At 42.1% G+C, this 21976-nt stretch overlaps 2 protein-coding genes and 1 pseudogene across 2 annotated transcripts; 1 reads left to right on the top strand and 2 right to left on the bottom strand.

Moving 5' to 3' along the window:
* Window positions 1-1424: 1424 nt before the first annotated feature.
* On the bottom strand, window positions 1425-4248 carry LOC125218014 (putative E3 ubiquitin-protein ligase LOG2). Its single transcript, XM_048119605.2, has 3 exons — window positions 3805-4248; window positions 1809-2283; window positions 1425-1723 (listed from the first exon to the last, which is right to left on the bottom strand). The coding sequence occupies exons 1-3, from the start codon at window positions 4095-4097 to the stop codon at window positions 1607-1609; spliced, it is 885 nt and encodes a 294-aa protein (XP_047975562.1). The 5' UTR covers window positions 4098-4248; the 3' UTR covers window positions 1425-1606.
* Window positions 4249-7480: 3232 nt separating this feature from the next.
* Window positions 7481-10198, top strand: LOC125220993 (uncharacterized; annotated as a pseudogene).
* Window positions 10199-14952: 4754 nt separating this feature from the next.
* Window positions 14953-16961, bottom strand: LOC125217603 (tocopherol O-methyltransferase, chloroplastic). The gene is made up of 5 exons (XM_048119124.2): window positions 16389-16961; window positions 15800-16074; window positions 15512-15715; window positions 15337-15439; window positions 14953-15265 (listed from the first exon to the last, which is right to left on the bottom strand). The coding sequence occupies exons 1-5, from the start codon at window positions 16768-16770 to the stop codon at window positions 15156-15158; spliced, it is 1074 nt and encodes a 357-aa protein (XP_047975081.2). The 5' UTR covers window positions 16771-16961; the 3' UTR covers window positions 14953-15155.
* Window positions 16962-21976: the final 5015 nt, after the last annotated feature.

The following is a 21976-nucleotide window of genomic DNA, read 5'->3' as shown; positions in this document are numbered from 1 at the left end:
AGACCAATCTGCAACAATTTAGTGCTCCACCAAATTCAAATTCACAATTTACAATTTACATTTATGATATGTGCATAATCTACAATTGAATTATAATAAATAATCAGAAGTAGCTTAATCCCTATTTGGAATTGACTCCTCTTTCTGTCAGTTGTGAACATGAAAACAGAAATAAGCTGAAATTATCTCGTAGAAGCGTCGCTCCAGTTTGTGATGACCAAAATGTGTCTTTTGAAACTTACAAAGGCCATATTACAGAGCGTCTGCCTTCTTAGGTTCCTTTTTCTATTTTTTTATCCTACTAAGAGGGTGTACAGTGCGGCCATATTATTTTGCGGACGGAAGTAGATGTGAGATCTATATAGGAGCAATATGAATTTCGTGCACGAAGTTTCGATACAATAATTTTATTATATTTCGTTATAGTGATAAAAACTTTTACAGAATATTTCACACAAAGTGTCAAAAATTCAATGATTATTTTTTTTAAATGAGTTTTTTAGTTTGGGAGGGGCTGGGTGAAGCCTCTTGTACTTGTACACGTTGCCACCAGTATATAAGGTAAGAGCTCGAACAAAAGGATAAGATTTAAGATCATAGCATCATGTTGCAGATGTTTTTGGTAATCATCACACATATGTCAAACTCTTTTCAAGTTTATCCTCTCATCCTAATTGATCTAAACATTGAAACAGCCTAATTTATAATCAAGATGAATATTTCAGTTTGGATCTTAGTATAAATCTTATCCTAACCATAATTAGTCGTGATACTTTGAAAAATATATATTCAGCACAAATAAATGGAGGACATTAGATCACATGCTCGTTTATATCTTTTTTTTATTCAAATAATGGATTAGATCATTTAATAAGTCTCTGTCTTCAAAATCTAATTACTTGATCGGAAGCAACACCAATAAAATCAAACTTAATTATTACTAAAAAATCGTGTGTGCTGACTCAAGTGTAATCAGCACTTAAATGGCCTCTTTAACTTTTGTGCAATCATGAAACCGACAATTTTAATTTATTTTATTCTTTGCCCTTTAAATTATTTGAGTTAGACTAACATTGGTTTTAGGCAGTATAAATCTGCCAGTCTCTTTCAATGGATAATGATCCGAAAATGTGATAATAGTAATGTCAACTAATTTTGAGTTGAAGAATAGTGGATGACATGCTAATCATATATTCTTGCTAGTCTTGTGGCTATGAATTCATATGCTACAAGTATTTATATTTGGGAATTGTATTTTCTAAATTTTGAATTTTAAATTACGAATGCATTTTTCTGGTATATGATAAAGCTTTTATACTTTATCATATCTCATATTCTTTGCTCACATTAAAACGAAGTCACCTCAACAAAGTGGTTTCGACGCTACGCACTGTACAAATTCAGCAGCTAGAAACAGAGGGTGCTAAAACAAATCAAAAGATAGAGGTTTACTGAAATAAGTCACATCAAATTTACAAAATGTGGACAAAATCACGATGGTATCCAACTGAACAAACTGAATATTTAGGATGGAATCCAAGACCTCTCTCTTAACAATAGAGGAGGTTCACCGGATATTCTATATGCAGTGAAAGTTGGATTTTCATCATTCATCACTCCCATTGTTCACCTTGATCTCCAAAAGGCGCTCAATCGGCTGCCGGCATATTGGACATCTGTTTGTTTGAAACCTCAAAACTTTCGCACACTCCCCGCACATGCACTGCATTGATCACACAATCTTATTAATCGAAAAGTTGCTAACAGTAGCCAGCCTTATTCGTTGAAATCAAGGAGAGGGAGGTTACCATATGTCGACATGGAAGGACAGTGGTGTCTCGCGGTTCTGAAAGGCATACCACGCATTCTTTTCCAGGATCATTCTCATCGAATTCATGCTCGAGTGAATTTCCAATCCCGAATATCTCCTGCAATTCAAACCTCATGCCATTCACCCATAATATTTGTTTGACAACTTTCACCTTATTTTCTTCTCTGTCCTCGAACACGGCCAGAGTGATCTGGGAGTTTGTGGACCTGCTATCCGTGTCTCCACCTGATGAGGCCTCTGCCTTAATTGCTAGAGGGTACACGCCCAAGTCACTGTCGTTTGGCAGTCCTTCCTCTTGAAAACTTGATAGGTCTATCCCAGTTCCAGAGGGTTGTTTAAACTTCTGCGCCAAACCTTTTTCAAACTTCACAGTAATAGTCTGATACAAGCTTTCTTTCATTGGAATCAAGTGGCAATCTTCACCCACCTTAGCGCAGAACATTAATGTTAAGCTGCATTACATGTCAGATTTTTGTCATGATGCAGTAAAAGAGGCAGCAGAGACTGGCATAAATCATAATACTTGCACATGATTATTGAATATAAACAACAATGAACATGAAGAATTGAATTAAAAGATCACTCTGCTTACTCCTCCCCATCCCAACACAAAACAAGGAGGGGAAAAAGTTAATTATAATGACCTTGATCTTCCTACCTCTTTGTAGTTACATTTACATTAGTGATCACGGAAGATGACATGGCTCCGGCCTCCGCCCATCCCTCAATCATTTCCTAACATTATCTCCCTATCTTTTCACCAATCACTTGTCCCACAAAACAAGGTAAAGCAGCATTCACATTTTATTCAAAGTGGAGTACTAAAATTTTACAAGTTTCAGCTAAGCAAAGGTCGAGAAATTGCCATTCAGTGACTATAGATGTCCAATTGCAGTAATTAGGAATTGTATGTCCAGTAACAGTTACAGTAATTAGGAATTGTATTGAAACGCAAAAATAAGGTCCATACATACAAAAGGAAGATAATACACAAATGATGGTTATTTATAAGTTACCATTAGCTGTCCACTCCAATTCAAAAGGACAAGTAAAACCTACAAATGGGGAAAAAGCATGTAATGCGTCGAGTCTTTTAGAAAAGACTGATCACCACATTCACATATTAAAAAATTATTGAACCAGAGGACTACATAAAAACTCAAACCAAAACAATGTCAGATATAGACATAGTTCAGTGTCACCAGGCGGGCTTCATTGACAAATTAATCTCCATAAATCCAATCAATCAAAGAAACAATCTAGAGTTAATCTAGCTAACATGAAAGATCACCAAATACCCAGCTAGGAAACAGTAATGAAGTCCAAACTTGCTAAGGTGCATACTGCAAACAAAAGGAAGATAATACACAAGTGATGATGGTTATTTATGAGTTACCATTAGCTGTCCAACCCAACTAATAGAAAAGGACACAAAACTACAAATGGGGGAAAGGCATGTAACGCATCGAGACTTTTAGAAAACGCTGATCGCCACATTCACACATTAAAAAAATTATAGAATCATGGCACTGCACTCTTATATCACAAAACTCTAGCCAAAAGAATGTCATACATAGTTCAGCATCACAGGTCAGGCTTCACTGACGAATTAATCTCCATAAATCCAATCCATCAAAGAAAGAATCTAGAGTTAATAACCTAGCCAACTTGAAAGATCACCAGATAGGCAGATACCAGCTAGGAAACAGCAATGAGGTCCAACTTGCTAATTTATCAATCAAGGTAAGCTTTAAGCAGATTCTAATCAAATCATATACCAAGAAAATCTTGATCAGCAAAGCTAATTGAAGAAGAAACCATAATTCATTCAGCTTAATCAATCAAAAGTAACAAGCTATATCCACTCGATTCATCAACAGGTACAACTGTTGTTATCAAAGATCCAATAGATTAAAAACAAAGTCAGCAGAAAACAATTTGATAAGAAAAGCAAATAGAGAGTGAATTAGCACCTCCCCTCCACCGTGGCGTCGAACGAGAAGGCGACGAGGAACTTTCCAGAATCGGCTTCATCGGGCTCGAGTCTGAGCGTCTCCTTCTTGACATTGACATCGTTCCGAATGGTGACGGCCTTCTGATGCTCGACGGCAGGTTGAGGCGGAAGCATCGGATACCGGGCACCGGACAAATCGGCATTCGGCACTCGATGAGGGTAGAAAGGCGGGTACTGGGGATAGGGCGTGGAAGGCGCGAATACATTGTGCGGAGGCGGGGGATTGGAGCCTCTGCTACTGCTGTTGCCCATCAACAACAAATTCGGAGAAGAGAGAGAGAGAGGAGAGGGGTTAAGAGTTGGGTTTGAGGTGAATCAAAATTATGGTTTTCCTAAATCGGAGAATCAAAGGAAGAGAGGTGACCTCTCCTGTATCGGGGTTAGGGTAAAGACAAGTGGACTAACACAAATTATCTACTTTTTCTACTTTAAAATACTACTAGATCGGTCTAAAATAGATTTACTCCTATGAGGCTATGATGTCATTTTAGGAAGAAAACTATTTTTAGTCTTTATTATAATTTTATTTTTAGGTTCCCTAATGGCATTAGCAATAAAGGCCCTTCTCCGAAGCTCATCTTAGAGCTTATCTCCATTTTTTCTCCCACGTCAATAGGTTCATCTCAGAGCCTATCTCTCTGCAATAAAGAGCCCATCCCAGAGTCTATCTCATTTCATTTTAAAAACTAAAAGAAACATAAATATCTAAATAATATAATCAAAATTACATAATAAATTCATTCTTCGATGTATTACAATATTGGAAAACAGAATACAACGAGATAGGAAATTCATTAAAAACGAAATAAAACATCACACATTAAAAAAAAAAAAAGAAAAAAAAGATACAGATAGAAAATATAATAATAAACGACAATGGAAGTAGAAATCGTGAAATTTAGCAAACTCATACACCATGCTCGTCCTCCCCGACACGACCCATTAACTCTATGAATTTGGAGCAATCCTTCAGTGGCAGATATATTTCCCAGTACTTGAACCCCCTCGCATTGCCATCGTAGAATTCGTGAAATTTAGCACACTCATACACCAAGTATTTCCAATGCTTGCGTAGATCGTCGGACTGGTGTGTCGGGGATCCTGCGGGCTTTACTTGTTCATATCTTTACGCGATATGCCTCCAGAAACCACCCTCTACAATCGGGTCTTCAGAGATCTCTGTCTAACAATGAGAAAGAGCAATCGACTCCTCTATGGAGTAGGTACTCATCGTCCGCCCAGCTTCAGACGCCCCCCCGGACTGTCTCCTTCTTCTTCCCCTTCATGTCGAGCACCATGTTGCTGAAGTTCATCACCGTGGAGAGAAAATTGAAATTGAGATTGGAAAGGGATGAATGTGAATTGAAGTGGATGAAAAATTGAATTAAATTAAAAAAAAAAAAAATTGGATATCGGCTTCGTCATCGGCCCGAGCCTCCGCAATTGAGGCCTATCGCGGGCCGATGCGGAGCCGATAGGGGCATCGGCTTGGCCGATTTATCGGCGGAAGGCCGGAGGCGAAGGGGAAGGGAGATGGGCTCCCTCCCCACAATGGTGACCCATGGAAGGCGATTGGGGGGCCGATCCATCGGCTCTGGGAATCGGCCCCCATTGCTAATGCCCTAATGGGGAACCTTTTTTTTTTTCTCTCTGTTATCCAACTTTGAGAAAAACGCGATCTGCGTCTTTATTCACACTAACAAATTTGCGTGTTCAGTCGTGCATTTTTAATTTAAGTGTTCGATCGAGCGTTTTGAATTTGCATTTTTAGTCGTGTGTTTTCAATCATGGATATAGACCCGTGTTTTTACCTTTATTTATTGAATCGGTAAGTTTTCTTATATTTCTTGTTTTCATAGTCATATATGTGTATTATACTGATCGTATTATTTATCCATTAATTGCGTAGTTTTGTTAATTATTTGAATTTTTAGGGTTTGTGTCGTGTTGTGTTGTGTTGTGTTAGGTTATGCTGTGAATTTTGTTAAGTAGATTTTAGTGTTGTGTTGTGTAAATAAATTTGAGGTGCGTGCTGTTAATATATAGTGAATTGTTAAGTATATTTTGGTGTTGTGTTGTTAATATGCTACTATTAATTTTAATAGAATTGTGTTTGATTATTTTTTTTGGTGGAATTGTGTTAATTATGCTAATATGGTGGAATGGGGAGTGATCAATTGCTAACTCATCATTTAATTGCTAACTATAACTAATTTAAGGCCATAAGATTTTAGAAAATGTGTAGTCTACAATTTGCCATGAGTAATTTTCATTTTTATTTATTAAATCGAAAAAGATAAAAAAAAAAAAAAAAACCCTTCAAATTAGGGTTTTGGATGAAAATGTCAATATAGTGTTCCGAAATATCAACACAATGCTTTGAGAATGTCAATACAATGCTTTAAGAATGTTAACCCATTGCTTATATTGACATTCTACATGTATTATATTGACATATTTTATATAATATGTTGACATTTCTGCTTGTACGAAAAAATTAAAAAATTTTGAATTTTTTTTTCAAATTTTGACGTCGGAACATATGCATGTATGATATCGTTGGAATCCTTATGAAATTATCTTTAATTTGATATATGTTATGAATTTAAAATTTTGGGATTTCTTTTAAAAGTTAGTTATAACTAAACATGTAGTTAATTGACATTAATACCCCTACTGATATTTTTTGGAATTAATCCTATGGCTTTATTGACGTTTTTCGTTTATCGTATTGACATTTAGGGGTTAATGATCTAAGCTCTTAATTTAAATATCTAATGGCTATTATTTAGTTGTAGTTAGCAATTAAGTTATGAGTTAGCAATATAACACTCCCCATGGTAGAATTGTGTTGTGAAATAAATTTATTAATTTTGTAGATATTATTCAATGACTTCTTCTTCAAGAAATATAAATATTATTCTGTCTGAAAGATCCATCGGTACTATATTTGCACAGTGATCATATTTCTCTATATTTTTAGGTTGGGAACCAACAGACAAAGTTAAAGTGTGGAAGGTATGTGATACGGACCCAATCCGGCCGGCGCCGGAGCCCCAGCTGACCGTAGACAGGTCTCCGGAAGTAGAACAGCGTCGCCGTGAGAAGCAGCTACAGCAGCCCTCTATCGCAACGACGAAACCAAAGAGGAACGTGCGACCGCCCGAGAAGTTGGGCGACTTCGTTCCCAAGTAGACCATCTGAAGTTATCTATTTTTATTTTTATTTTATTTTGGTTATTAGGATATTTTTGAATATTTGTTTTGGTTTCTTTAAATATTTTTGCATTACGAGTCGAGCATATCTATAAGCTCCGTCTTGGGTTTTCTTTGTTGATTCTTTCCCAGGATGAATAGGATTAGGTCGAATCAACCCTAGGGTCCTTATTCTATAAATAGGGCATTTGTTCATACGTTGCGATTAGGAATGAAATATTATTTTGCCCACATACAATTGTGTTCTCTTTGAAAACGCTAGACTACGAGCTGCCCGACGAAACTACGTGCGCAGCCCGAATCTTCCTTAACCTATGACCCCGATAGGGCGCCAGAACTGAACCGATCGACAAGCAAGCTGCCGCCGATCACCGTTAGGGAATTTGGTCCTTAACAACTGGTGCTTTCTTCTGTGAACTCATGAAACGCTTCAACAACAACAATGGGAAACCAGCCTGGGGAGGGCCGAGACAAGATTCCTTCCCCGCGAATCGATTTGGTGGCCGCGTGCCAACCGGCGGTCGCCGCGGCGACGGCGGATTGCCACGCCCCTCGTTCGACGACAACGAACGACAGTCGCCCGATGGACGACCTGTTCCGTGACGATCCTGTACAATCCAAACTCGATCGGATAATGGAGAAAATCGACAAATTTGATTTGTGGAAGGAAGAGACCGATCGAAGGCTCGAAAATCGCGACACACGACCGACGCGCGATACTGATCACCCATGGAGTTTTGACGAAGGTGATGAGCTCGAATACGATGACTACCGTCGTCGGAAATTGGCTGAGAGGGGATACCATCATCGGAACCGTAATTATGGTCAGCGCGACGACCCGACGGAGGAAAGGGGCCGCCGCGACTAGAGGGGTCCCCATTGGGATTCTCCGGGGGTCCGACAGCCGGGGATCTATGCTGGAGGGAATGACCGCCAGCCGACGTGTTGGGACCCACCTCAACGATTCCAGCCGCATGCTGCACGGCTTGACATACTGGAGAAGCTGAAGATGCAACCGCCTCGGTTCGACGGTTCTGATGCCTCGAATTGGGTGTCCTGAGTGCAGTACTATTTCGATCATCTCATGATGCCCGAGGCGCAACGTCTTCATTACGCCGTGATGTTATTTGACCCTCCCGCAGCAGAATGGGTATTTAATTACTGCGCGAATACGAATTTCGTCACTTGGCAGGATTTTCTGGAGGACGCGAGACATCGTTTCAATAGGCAAAGCTTTAAGAATTATTTTGGTCTAATCGCTAAACTGACCCAAACAGGCACAGTACTAGAGTATCACGACACTTTTGAGAAGTACCTCAACAGGGTCCGAGGAATCCCAGAGTCAGAACTATTTACTCTTTTCGTGGCCGGCCTAAAACCAGACATGCAGGAACGTCTCCGGCTGCACCGGCCGTCATCGTTGGCGGAGGCAATGGCCCTATCACTGGAATTAGCAGACTTGGAGGCCGAACGTAAACAGCAGTCGAGCCACATCTCGTCCACCACCCGACGTTCATGGCAGGGCCGCGAGACCCGCCAGCAATCGAGCTACACACCGCCACAACCGACATCGGGGACAGCACAGCCCGCAGACCAAATAGCACGCACCCCAGAGCAACAACGGCTACCTAGAATTCGGGTCTCTCAAGCTGAGAAATCTGAACGGTCCAGATTGGGTCTGTGCTGGCATTGTTCGGAGAAGTGGGTGATTGGACATGTTTGTAAACAGCGCATTCTCTACTATGCCGATGAGGAGGACGACTTTGATGAGACGAAGTTGGAGAATTACAAACACAAAGAACCTATAGTGGCGGACGTTTCTCATATTCACAGAATGGACGGGGGACGCAGATCTCGCCCTCTGAAGGTCGTAGGGGTGATCCAAAACCACGAGGTCTGCATTCTCATTGATACGGGTAGCGACCAAGATTTTATGCACCCCAACATCGCCGAAAAACTCCACTTACCCCTTTCTGAAATTCAACCTTTCCGCGTTTATGTGGGGAATGGAGAGGCTTTATTATGCACACACGTGTCGAAGCAAACGAAGATTGAGGTGCAAGGGTCGATTTTCATGGTAGACTTACACATCCTACCGGTCCACAGTCCGGATGTGATTTTGGGAATGGACTGGCTCGAGTCTTTGGGTAAGGTCACCGCTGATTTCGCAGGAAAGACTCTAGAGTTCGTCCAGGGGGATAAGGCAATAACACTTAAAGGTCTCTTACCCCCACCGAGACGGATCAATCTACACTCTTTGGCGGCCCTCGATACGGACCACCATATATTGGAATGTTACGAGATTATGTTGCTAGAAGCAGAACCAGAGTCAACCCCGTTCCCGGGGAAGGAGGATTTTCCCGCGACCCTCTCGCCGTACATGAGGTCGGTCTTGGAGAAATTCCAACCGGTATTTGACCCACCGTCAGGTATGCCGCCGGTACGCGCTTACGACCACCGAGTACATCTATTACCAGGCGCGAAACCGGTAAATGTTAGGCCGTATCGCTACCCTTATTTTTAGAAAAAGCGAGATCGAACAGCAGGTCAAAGACATGTTGGATCAGGGGATTATTCAGCGGAGCAACAGCCCTTTCTCCTCACCAGTCCTGCTTATTAGAAAAAAAAGATGGCACGTTCCGTTTCTGCATAGACTATCGGGAGTTGAACAATGCGACAGTGCCGGATCATTTTCCGATACCTACGGCGGATGAGCTTTTTGATGAATTAGGCAAAGCTCGGGTTTTCACTAAGTTGGATCTGCGTTCGGGTTATCATCAAATCCGGATGAACGAGCAGGATGTGTTCAAGACAGCTTTTCGTACCCATGACGACCATTACGAGTTTTTGGTCATGCCATTCGGCCTGACGAACGCGCCGTCGACTTTCCAGGCCGTTATGAACTCGATCATTCAACCTTTACTACGAAAGTTCGTTATAGTGTTTTTTGATGATATTCTGGTGTATAGTCCCTCGCCAGAAACACACGCCCAGCACTTGGCCGAGGTTTTGGGCATCCTGCAAGAGCACAGTTTCTTCGTGAAGTTGTCCAAGTGCTCTTTTGGTAGATCTACGGTTGAGTACCTCGGCCATCTAATCGGTGACGGTTTGCTCAAAGCAGACCCAACAAAAATCTAGGCTATGTCGACGTGGCCCAAACCAAAAAATGTGAAGCAGCTGCGGGGATTTTTGGGCCTGACAGGCTATTACCGCCGGTTCATCGCACAATATGCGCTAATCGCGGCCTCGCTGACGGATTTACTGAAGAAGGACGCTTTTGAGTGGTCCGCCACCGCGGATTCAAGTTTCGACAATTTGAAGAAGGCTATGACCAGTGCCCCGGTTCTCCGCCTCCCCGATTTCGATCGGCCTTTTTGTGTCGAGACAGACGCTTCCGACATCGGCATCGGCGCGGTTCTGCTTCAGGATAACCACCCGATCGCCTATTTCAGTAAGAAATTGGGGCCGCGTCGCAAGGTGGCCTCTACTTATCATAAGGAATTATACGCAATTGTTGAGGCAGTCCAAAAATGGCGCCAGTACTTGCTTGGGCGCGAATTCGTTATTAGAACTGATCAGAAGAGTTTGAAGGAGTTACTTCAGCAGGTGGTGCAGGCTCCGGATCAGCAGTTATACGTCCGCAAACTCATGGGTTACAAGTTCGTAATTGAATACAAGAAAGGAAGTACGAACCGTGCAGCAGACGCCTTCTCCCGTCGCGAGGATGCGCAGGCCGACGCCGGAGCCGGGGTTGTCGAGGCAGAGGCGGCCGCGAGCGCCGATGCAGCACATGACAGTGCGCTATTATCATTAGTCGCCCATCCGATACCTAAGCTGCTCGAATTACTCCGCAGCGAAACGCGATCGTCGCCTCAGATGCGTGAGATTGTGAAGGAGATTCGCGAAAGCAGAGCCCCCCCACATTTGTCTTTGGTGGTTGGGCTGGTATATTATGGGCGCAGGATCTTTGTGGGTTCGCGTTCGTCAGCAAGGACGCCAATCCTATTGGAGTATCACAGTTCACAGTCTGCAGGCCACCCCGGGTTCGAAAGGACACTTCGACGGGTGTCAGCGGGTTTTTACTGGCCATGTATGAAGAAAGACGTGAAACGATTTGTGGAGGCTTGCGTGGTTTGTCAGACGACCAAGTATTCGACTCAGAAACCGGCAGGGTTACTGCAGCCGTTGCCAATCCCAACCCAAGGGGTATACGACAATCATGGTAGTAGTGGATCGATTGCCAAAGTATGCTCACTTTGCTCCGTTTCCAGGCCGGTTCGATGCTTTAAAGGTGGCTCATTTGTTTATTAACACAGTGGTCCGACACCATGGATTCCCTAAGACCTTGGTTTCCGATCGAGATTCGGTGTTTTTGAATCAGGTTTGGGAGGATTTGTTGCGCCTCAGCGGCACGAAACTTAATTTTTCGACGGCGTACCATCCACAATCCAATGGTCAAACGGAGGTGCGTAATCGGGGTTTGGAGCAGTATTTGCGAGCGTTCGCTGCTGATCGGTCGTCGAAATGGGCTAACTTCTTGCCTTGGGCGGAATTGGCCCTCAATTGTTTCCATCACGCGGGGTTGGGCATGTCTCCTTTCAAAGCCCTCTATGGGCGCAAACCGCCAAGTTTAATATTTGCTCAGCCTTCAGCGTCGACTCCACCATCTGTCGCGGAATTGATCACACAGCGGAGCGAGCTATTGGTGGAACTACGCCGGAACTTGGAGCGGGCGCAGCAGCGTATGCGCGATTCAACGAACAAGCATCGTCGTAATTTGGAGTTCGCGGTGGGTGACAAGGTTTTACTTAAGTTACAACCGTACAGACAACACTCGGTCGCCCGACCGCAATCGGCCAAATTGGCTCGTCGAAATTATGGGCCATTTGAAGTATTGGAGCGTATCGGCCAGGTGGCTTACCGGCTGCGCCTGCCCGATGGGAGTAGGATACGCAATGTGTTCCATGTGAGTCTTTTAAGGCCTTTTGTAGCAGGTGCCGTCGCTGACGAGGGGGTAGCTTTAACATGCGAATTTTTTGGTGACAAGCCAGTGGTTTATCCGGTTCGGGTGCTAGAACGACGGGTCTTGTGGCACGAAGATCAGCCAAAAGACCATGTACTGGTCCGGTGGTCGGATGGTACGGATTCCCCAACGTGGGAGCCGTTGGAGGTGATTCAGAGGCAGTTTCCGAACGTGCTCCTTGAGGACAAGGATTTTGTTATCGGAGGGGGGGTTGATACGGACCCAATCCGGCCGGCGCCGGAGCCCCAGCTGACCGTAGAGAGGTCTCCGGAAGTAGAACAGCGTCGCCGTGAGAAGCAGCTACAACAGCCCTCTATCGCAACGACGAAACCAAAGAGGAACGTGCGACTGCCCGAGAAGTTGGGCGACTTCGTTCCCAAGTAGACCATCGGAAGTTATCTATTTTTATTTTTATTTTATTTTGGTTATTAGGATATTTTTGAATATTTGTTTTGATTTCTTTAAATATTTTTGCATTACGAGTCGAGCATATCTATAAGTTCCGTCTTGGGTTTTCTTTGTTGATTCTTTCCCAGGATGAATAGGATTAGGTCGAATCAACCCTAGGGTCCTTATTCTATAAATAGGGCATTTGTTCATACGTTGCGATTAGGAATGAAATATTATTTTGCCCACATACAATTGTGTTCTCTTTGAAAACGCTAGACTACGAGCTGCCCGACGAAACTACGTGCGCAGCCCGAATCTTCCTTGACCGACGACCCCGATAGGGCGCCAGAACTGAACCGATCTACGAGCAAGCTGCCGCCGATCACCGTTAGGGAATTTGGTCCTTAACAGTATGCCAAGAAAAAGGTGCGAGACGTCAATGGTGTTCACCCTATTGTTATTCAATATATTAGGATAATGGTGTTTGGAGGATTGTTGGATTGCGGAAAACCTCGTGAATGAGATCATTCTCTTACTATTAAATTGGTATAGCGGTTGCGTCCAGAGATACTTTGACTCTAGTTGGATCTGCAGGTAGAGCCGATGGTTGGCCTGTCATGGGCTCTATGATGAATATGGGGTATAAATATCAGAGGACAATCTGTTACCAACTGTTGTGTATTGTCCCTAATGAGAGGAAGTTGAAGAATGACGGTCTACTTTAATCGTTATTATTGATAATTAATTTAGAAGAGTGTTAGCATGATGATAATGATGATATAAGTTTCGAGTATCTGATACAACAAGCATGCATTTATTCCCTAATTATGTTATGTGGTTTGGTCTTACCCGAGACAACATGGATAAATATCATTTCATTTCATTTCAATTTTGATGGACGTTGAGGTTGCTTCATAATATAGTAGGGATAGTGCAGCACTATAGCTTATCTGTATCACAATTTGCGTGAAACTGCATGTGGGAAGAAGACAAAAATTTGGAATATTGTAAATCCTAACCCTAGTTTTAAATATAGCACTAATTTAACTAGTTTAAATAAAATACGAAAACCTATAATATGTTTCTTAAACACAAAGATAAAAAAGAATTACAAATCTATAGCAAACTTACATAAACTCTAGCAGAAATCTTGTACATTTGAAAATCAGAAGGGTGTGTTATGTATAATTGAAATTGCGTATTAGTTATGCGTGTTTGGTTGTACAGATTTGTTCTGCGTGTTCAGTTCTACAGATGCCTTATACTACTTGTTTATAGATGCATATCTGTGTCATGCGTATTTAGTTAATCACGCAAATCCATATCAATTTTTCCTAAAGCTCGATAATAATAAAAAAAGTTTCTTATTAGGAAACCTATATTACAGATTCACCCCAGATACGAAAAATCCACGATTCTTGTCCTAGTTGTACTTTTAAGCTGAGATCAATGCCGAAGCTAGAAATTTTATATTGGGGGATTCAAGTCTCAAGTATTTTTTAGTGTCGACATCACTGAGTATAGTACTATTTTGGTTATAAACATATGGCCGATTTATGATTTTTGTTCAAAACATTCACTTTTTGAAAACTTAAGAAAATAAAACTCTTTCACGTAAAAGTGTAAGAAAACTCTCACTTTTTGAAAACTTAAGAAAACTCTTTCACATAAAAGGTAAGAAAATAAAACTAGGAAATTTTTTTTGATTTGTAAGTTAGAGTCAAACTTGAGAACAGAAAAGTGTAAGTAAATAAGACAAACTTAAGAAAATAAAAGTGTAAGAAAACAAAACAAACAAAAAAAATTAATTTGTAAAGTAAAAGGGTCGAACTTGTCATTATGATAGTGACCTAGGCCCTAATCATATGCACTACTCACAAACGTTAACTACTCATACTTTCATTTGTTGGGGGCCCAATGGTCCATAGTGGCTTTGTCATTGGGCCTAAAATGATAAATACATGGTGTGGGGGAAGTTGAGTGGGCACTGATTTTAGAAAACTAAACTTTCGGAACAAGGCAGGCAACCAATTCTTGCACTGTGCGCTCAAGGGGTAAGAGACATGGTGTGCGCGGTTCTCTCGGCCAAGCCCTTGGCATTGGTTCCATTCTTGTCTTCAACTCTGCCTCACACGGCCGTGTGTTTAAGGCTAAACATAGAAAGGGCACAAAAATACATAAAGCAAATAATTTGAAGAGCTAAGAGGGAAACTAAGAACATTCTCAAATAAATGTTCAAATTTGAACATATTTGAAGCCCAATGCAGATCATAAACCTCAAAACTGCATAATGAAGCCATGAAAGTAATGCAATGCTTGTGTTGGCATTTCTGAAACAGATACCTTGTGGCTTGCAGACAGCAAATAAGCAGAGTTGTTTCACTGTAAAGTACTGTACTGATTAATAAATGCCGGTGGCCTGGATTTACTAAGCTGTCTTTGAGAGAGAGATATATCTAGACTGATAAAATGAAGGGAGTAGGAAATACAGGTTGATTATAGCCTATAAGAGAAACTGCATTACATATATGATATATACCTACGAGGATGAGCATTAAGAATTGATGGTATCTTCAAATGTTCATATATCACAAGAAGCGCCGCTGTAATAAGCTATATAGTGTAACCATCATCACCGTGTCACAACATTGGCTTATTTCATTAACATAACAAGAGAAAGATTTAGGGAGTATTTGGTTTTCTGCAAGTAATGATAGCAAATTTGATGAGACCCTTGTTGTATCCTTGGATCATCAATGGCATGACGAGCGCTCCCCTTATAGTCTTCCACCCTGAGGCGAAAAACGAGATAAGGCAAGAAGAAAGGTGAGGAATAGTTATTGAGAAGGGAGATCCAAGTTACCACTGGTTAGCAATGAGGTGATGCCTTTCCATGTCAATGCTGATTTAATAACAGCAGGCCAAAATGGAGCAACGTTGTCGGACCAGTCTGCAGACTTAACATCCTGCACAGCCACAATATTTGTTATGATTTGATTAACCATTTGAATGGAATGAGAAGCAAGATGAAGCAGCACCTCCATGGATAGGGAGGTGAGCAGGCTGACATAATCAGCAGTGGAGCACCATTCTGGGAGATAGAAAGCGCGGCATATTCTGTCTAGCAAGTTTTTCTCCTCTGGCCGCAGAGACTCTTCCGAAGGAGATAGGTCTCTGTGGCACCATGTCACGATGATTATTGTTCCACCAGGAGCAGCCACACGCACCAGCTCGTTCACAAACTACAACCATCACAAATTGAATGACATTCATAGATGTATGTATGTTGGTGTATAATACAAGGAGAATATATGTGGGGAGTGAACCTTCTTCTTGTCAGGCATGTGCTCTCCACTCTCCATGGACCAAACTAGATCGAACTGGCCATCGGGGAAGGGCTGGTTCAACGCGTCAGCAACTTGAAATGAAATCTGAGCGCTGAGTCCTTGAGCATCAGCAAGCTGTTGAGCTCTCTGTGCTTGAACAGGACTGAGAGTAATGCCTTTGCATTTAGCCCCAAATTTTCTTGCCAGATATCGAGAACTGCCTCCTATGCCACATCCAACATCAACAATACTCTTTGGTTTCTGGTTCGACTCATCTGCCAAATTTTTTATCCCACATTATACAATCCGATAATCATTAAATTTCTCAACTCCAAAACAATTTGATCCATGTTTTCGTTGATGAATATACCAATTCCTCATGAATTGCATCTATTAATCTACTACTAATAAGTAGGTTCATGTCTATAACTTGATTGTGAAATTACTATCATTAACATACTGCTACAACAAAAACCAACCACAAACATTCATTTTCAACATTCAGCTAACAATTAGTAAATTAAAATAAAATAAAAAAAAGAGGCTAGTCCAGTCTGTAGTGAGTCGAGATGGAGAGAGAGAGGGGTACCGGAGAGAGAGGCGAAGGCGAGGGACTGATCGATCATGCGGATCTGGGCGGCGCGGTGGTCGGAGATGGAGACATCGGAGGCCGGATCGTAGAAGCCGTGGTGCATGTGGTCTCCCCAAATGTCCTCCCAGACACCAGAGGATTCATCGTAGAACTCAGCGATGCCTTTCCGCAAGGCATCCGGTGCCGTCGTCGATGCCGCTCCGACGCTCATGTTGTTCCGGCGCCGTCTACCACGTGTACTGAGGGAGTAGGTGGCGTATTCCCGAATGGGCAGGGCTAGGGCCGGCTTTATAGGATGAGTGGGAGAGGACGTGGCTAGGTGGCCCCTGGCGTATACGTGGCTGCCCCAGCCTCCGATGCAGAATCCTTCCATCCACATATGGTCGTCGCACGCCAATTATTTTAATTCACAATTCACAACAAGAATAGTACGGAGGGTTAAAATACGGCTGGAGAACTGTGTTTTTATCCAATTGCACAATTATTCCAGCAGTATAGTGTATGAAGATGATGATGGATTGGTTGATAAACGGCTAGGGGATGGTATTCGTCCACGAGGATATTATACATAGGGGAACACATCCATATAATAATTAAAAAAATCATGGGTTTTACTATAAATAAATGTAGCCAGGTCCTTTTGTATGCTGTCAATTTCATGTCTTGGCAAGGTACTATATTTTATATTTGTTGCTTCCAAATCAGATTTTAGTATTTTACCAATAAAGGTTATTTTATGAGTGTCGTATTTCCTGAGGTTTCAGCACCAATCAATTTCTGACTTTCATATTTCCACAAGTTTCAGAACACCAATCACTTTCTCTCAATACAAGTTGGAACTGGGAAGTTAATTGAGCATTAATTTGTACGACAAATCTAGGTGACCTACGTGAACAAATTTTGTATAATTAATAATTAGTTTATTTGAAAAAAATAAATTTATTTTTATATTTAATTAAAATATATAGATACATATATAGTACATGGAAACTGCATAATATTTTGGTCATATATTTATGATTTGTGTATAATTTTTTTACTTTTTTAGAACATAAGGGCATTCACAGTGGGGCAGATTATACGACTCCCTAAGCCCCCACCCTATGCACCTCCACATCAGCATTTTATCATCCGTCCCTTTCACCTACAATGGGGCGGACTATAGCCCGCTCTAAGCCCCGCCCTATAGTTTTTCTTTTATTTTGTATTTAATTTATGTTTGCAAATATATCAAGCTAAATAAAAAAAACAACACAATTAAAAGGCAAACCTACAAATACTTAATTTTTTTAAAAAAAGTTACAAAATCAGAAAAAAAAAAAAAAAAAAAAAAAAGTGCACTACATATAAAAAGAGGCCACCGAATGGTTGAGGTACATTGGAGTTGTGTCGCTGTCGTTGCTCGTATAATCATCGGCGAAGGTGTGCTTCGCCCTCTTCTTCGCCGCTGTCGATTGGGGCAGCACACCTCCAACGAACTTCTGCTTCTCCTTCAAGAGCGCTCAGGACTGGTAGTACTTGAGATCGCCGTACAATGACATGTACGACTGCACCGCTTTGTCGCGCACATCCGACAAACTCTCGTCGCTTCACTGCACCCTCTCGCACTTCTCGTACCCCCCGAGAACAAATTGACCTGCTTCTTTATTTGATTCCAGTGCTTGCTGAGCTGCTCCCTCTGGCGGTTGTAGGCGGTCGACGACTTGGCCTCGTTATATTTTTCGGCGATGCGCTCCCAATACGCAGTAACCTTCTGGTTGTTGGCGAACACCGGATCCTCTGAAATATCAATCCAACATCTCGTCAAGACGATGGATTCTTCCGCCTGGTAGTTCGTCCTTTCCGGGGAGAACTCTTCATTCACCACCGTTTGCGGCAACTTCTGGGCTCTTGCCTTGGTCCGCTTCTTCTTGGTGGCGGAGCCCGAGGCGGTGGCAGCGGAGGAGCGGCCGTGTGGCAGGGCGGGTGTGCGGTTTGGAGAAGGCTCCATGTCTGACAGCCCGTACGAGTCTATGCTGAAATCGGGATCGTACTGGGTGTTGGTGTCGAAGGGCCGGTATTCACCGGGTTCTGTACCCGGCCACCGTGCACCACCATCGAACATCGAACTATCCGGACTTGGGTAATCGGGTTTCATTTTGTTTAAAATGTTGAAAATGGAGTGTGAAAGGATTGGAAATGGAGTGAAATGAGTGAAAATGAAGTGAAAAATGAGATGTATATATAGTGTGTGAAAATTAAATAAAATTAAAAAAAAAACCCGAAAAACGCGTCGCATCGTCCGTGTCTCCCACAGTGGAGGACGATGCGACGGAAGAAGGGGCGGAGGACGCGCATCGTCCGCGGACGATGGAGAAGCCATCGTCCGCGACGCCACAGTGGCGGACGATGCGACGTCGTCCACCCCATTGTGGATGCTCTAAATGTAATTAGTGCATACTTTAATTCAAATTTTTGAAACAATAAAAAGAAAATTCAAATATAAAAATAAAAAATGAGATTAAGGCTAATAAGTCTTTTTAACTTGTCCACTTACTACATTTATTATTTTAATATATAATTAATACATCAAATTATTAATATAACCTTATTTTGGTTGTACAAAATTTAGTTGTTTATCATTACTCTAATTTGTATTGAATTTGCGAATAATAGAGTGACAAAATAATTGGGAAATTTGTTGACATGTGGTAGTGCCATACTAGTACGATACTTACACTTGCGAAAACTAATGGACTAGAATGCTTGGGAAAGTTTTGCAGAGGCTTTTGCAAAGCCTTCAGTGTGGAACACCTTCAACATTGTCTAAGCCTCGAGTCATATCTGATATGTGCAAAACCCAACCGACATTATCTATGCGTGTATGATCATATAGTACAACATGATAATTAAAGACAAAGGGGATTCGACGATGATATCCCTTACAGCTCTACTGCAAGCAGTCTCCAATGCCAGGGTGCGCTGGCAGCCAGGCACCATGCCGCGTGCACAAATAATTGGGTAATGATGTTTTTATTATATATAAAGTTTAATTTTAATTAAATTAGTTGTTAAATTTTTTTTTAAAAAAAGGAATTAGTTGTACCATGAGTAGTGAATGAACCGTTTGTTAAGGGATAATTGGTTGTAGGTAAAAATGAAGGACAATGGTTGTGGATACTCTTTAGTGCTCTCTCAATCCCATTAAAAATGACCCACTTTATTTTTTAGTTTATCACAATTAAGATGACTCATTACTAAAAATGGAAATATCTTTTCATCTACTTTATTCCATCTCTCATACTTTTACTTTACAAAAAAACTAAAAGTTATAATAAATTTTCGTGTCACCCAAGAAAGTATCATCTTCCATGGGACGGAGGGAGTACTATAACATTTTAAAAGCAACATTAATTTGTTTGAGGCTCCATTACGTCCCAAAAAAAAAATTTCCGTTTGTTCATCATGGATTAAAATAGCCAATATGATGGTCGTATAATTTTTGCAGACTGGATGTAGGAATTCAGCATATGATAGAGTAGTAGCCCTTAGAGCATCCCCATCCGTGCTCTTAGCTAAGAGCACGGAAGTGGGCCAGGACTCATTTTTACTCCTTGTCCTTAGCTAAGAGCACAACACCCACATCTGTGCTCTTCCGCAAGAACAAGCTCAAGAGCCCCACCATTCTATTATTCAATTTAAATACTTCAATTACTAAAATCTTTTCTACATTATAAAAATACATAAAAAAATAAAAATTACATAATTAAAATCCTAAAAAATAAAAATTACATAATTAAAATCCTAAAAAATAAAAATACATAATTAAAATCCTAGAAAATAAAAAAATACATAATTAAAATCCTACAAATTAAAAGTTACATTATTAAAGACTAAAAAATACCCTCGTGGAAGACTAGTCCTCTATTCCCAATGTTCTCTTGAGACCCCGGATCATTTCCTCATGTGTTGCAAGTTGCTCGGGAGTCATCTTAGACGTATCGTTCATATAGAGTTGACCCAAGAGGGCCCAAAACGAGTTGTTCGAGGGTGGAGGAGGCACAAAGGGAGCGGGAGCGGGGGCGAATGGAGTCGGGGCGCGACGGCGAGTGGTCGTCGCCTTCTTCCTTCCTTGCGGCCGGCGGGAACTGCTCGGGCCAGCGTCGGGGCTACCCAAGTTAGTTCCGGCAAGCTGGGTAGCCACATCATCGGAGGCGCCGTCGAATAGGGCTACCGGCCTCGACTGTTTGCTAGAGGAGCTGGAGGAGGATGCTACTACGCTACCCCTATACTTCGGATGAAGGCACCCCTCCTGCCAACAAGCGAGGTACTTGAACGCTTTGAACTCCAAGCTTTGGTAGGCCGCCAAGGCGGCACTGATGATGTCGAGCTCGCTCTTGCCGCTCCCCGCCACCCGCTCTTCCTGTTGGAAGTACCCCTGGAACTTACCAATTGCCTCGGTGCATCTGAAGATGCAATTGCGCACCATACTATCATTGCGATAGATGGTTCCCTCCGGCCGGGTTTCATTGTAAAGACGAGTGATGCGCGCCACCAATACGTTTCCTCGATTTGGTTCGTGCCAACGTCCGGATCTTCGAAGACTGCCAAGTAGGCTTTGAACATCGCCATCATCTCACCTGGAGTGTACGGAGTGCGGGTTCCACGAGTAGGAGTAGGAGTAGGGCTGCTGCTCCCTCCCGATCCGGGTTCGGGTGCCCACCCGAACCCGAAGGCATTTTGGTTGTCCACCGGGTAAGGGCGGTAGCCACCCGCAACTTGCGAGCCTTGGGTTTGAGGAGGGGCCGTAAATTGCGTTTCCGGACTAGGGAATGAGTCGGAGTTGAACGAATCGTGGTTCCAACCGCGATTGTCGGAGGGATGATCGCCAGAGCCGGACATTGTGTAGTGTGGTGGGATTTTAGATGAGAGAATATGAGAAAAAAAGATGAGAGAATGTAAACGATAGAATAGATGAGAATGTGATTTTTTTTGTTGAAGTGGGGGTATTTATAGATGAAAATGTGAATTTTGGGGAAAAAAATTGAAAAATAAATTAAAAGTGGGTAGAAAACGAATATAATTTTTTGGGAAGTGGGAAATTTTTTTTTTATTTAAAAACGTTTTTGAAAAATAATTTCAAATTTTTTTTTTAAAAAAAATAAAAATAAATATGCCAACGGCTAAGCCGTAGGCCAATCAGAGAGCGCCACGTAAGGGTGCTCAGCGACACGAACATGCTCTTAGCTAAGAGCAGCGCCGTGCCACTGGCGCGGACGGACGGACGCCGATTTTCAAACCGCTGCGGATGCTCTTAGGTTTTACTTTCTCTGGAGTGGAAGTTGTAGATATAAATCTGGTTGAGTTTTACTGGCACTACCTGGGTCCCACAGTAATGAAGGTTAAACACATGCGTTCAGTTTGAGTCTATAACAAATACGGCTTGACTTGCCAAAATGCCCTCATAATTTTCACCTTTCCATCCCCATCATCCACCAGTTGGGATCACCTAATACTTTTCCTACTCCATCCCCTACTCTACCCTCACAAACATAATCCCAGGTGGATCCAAACTGATCATCCACACACTCTCCCTTTGTTCTTCT

The sequence above is a fragment of the Salvia hispanica genome, chromosome 1 (genome assembly GCF_029641045.1).
Source record: "Salvia hispanica isolate PSC_SH4W2 chromosome 1, Shi_PSC_v1, whole genome shotgun sequence".
Lineage (NCBI taxonomy): Eukaryota > Viridiplantae > Streptophyta > Magnoliopsida > Lamiales > Lamiaceae > Salvia > Salvia hispanica.
Note: the sequence above shows the minus strand (reverse complement) of the source record. Positions and strands in the feature narration are given on the sequence as shown.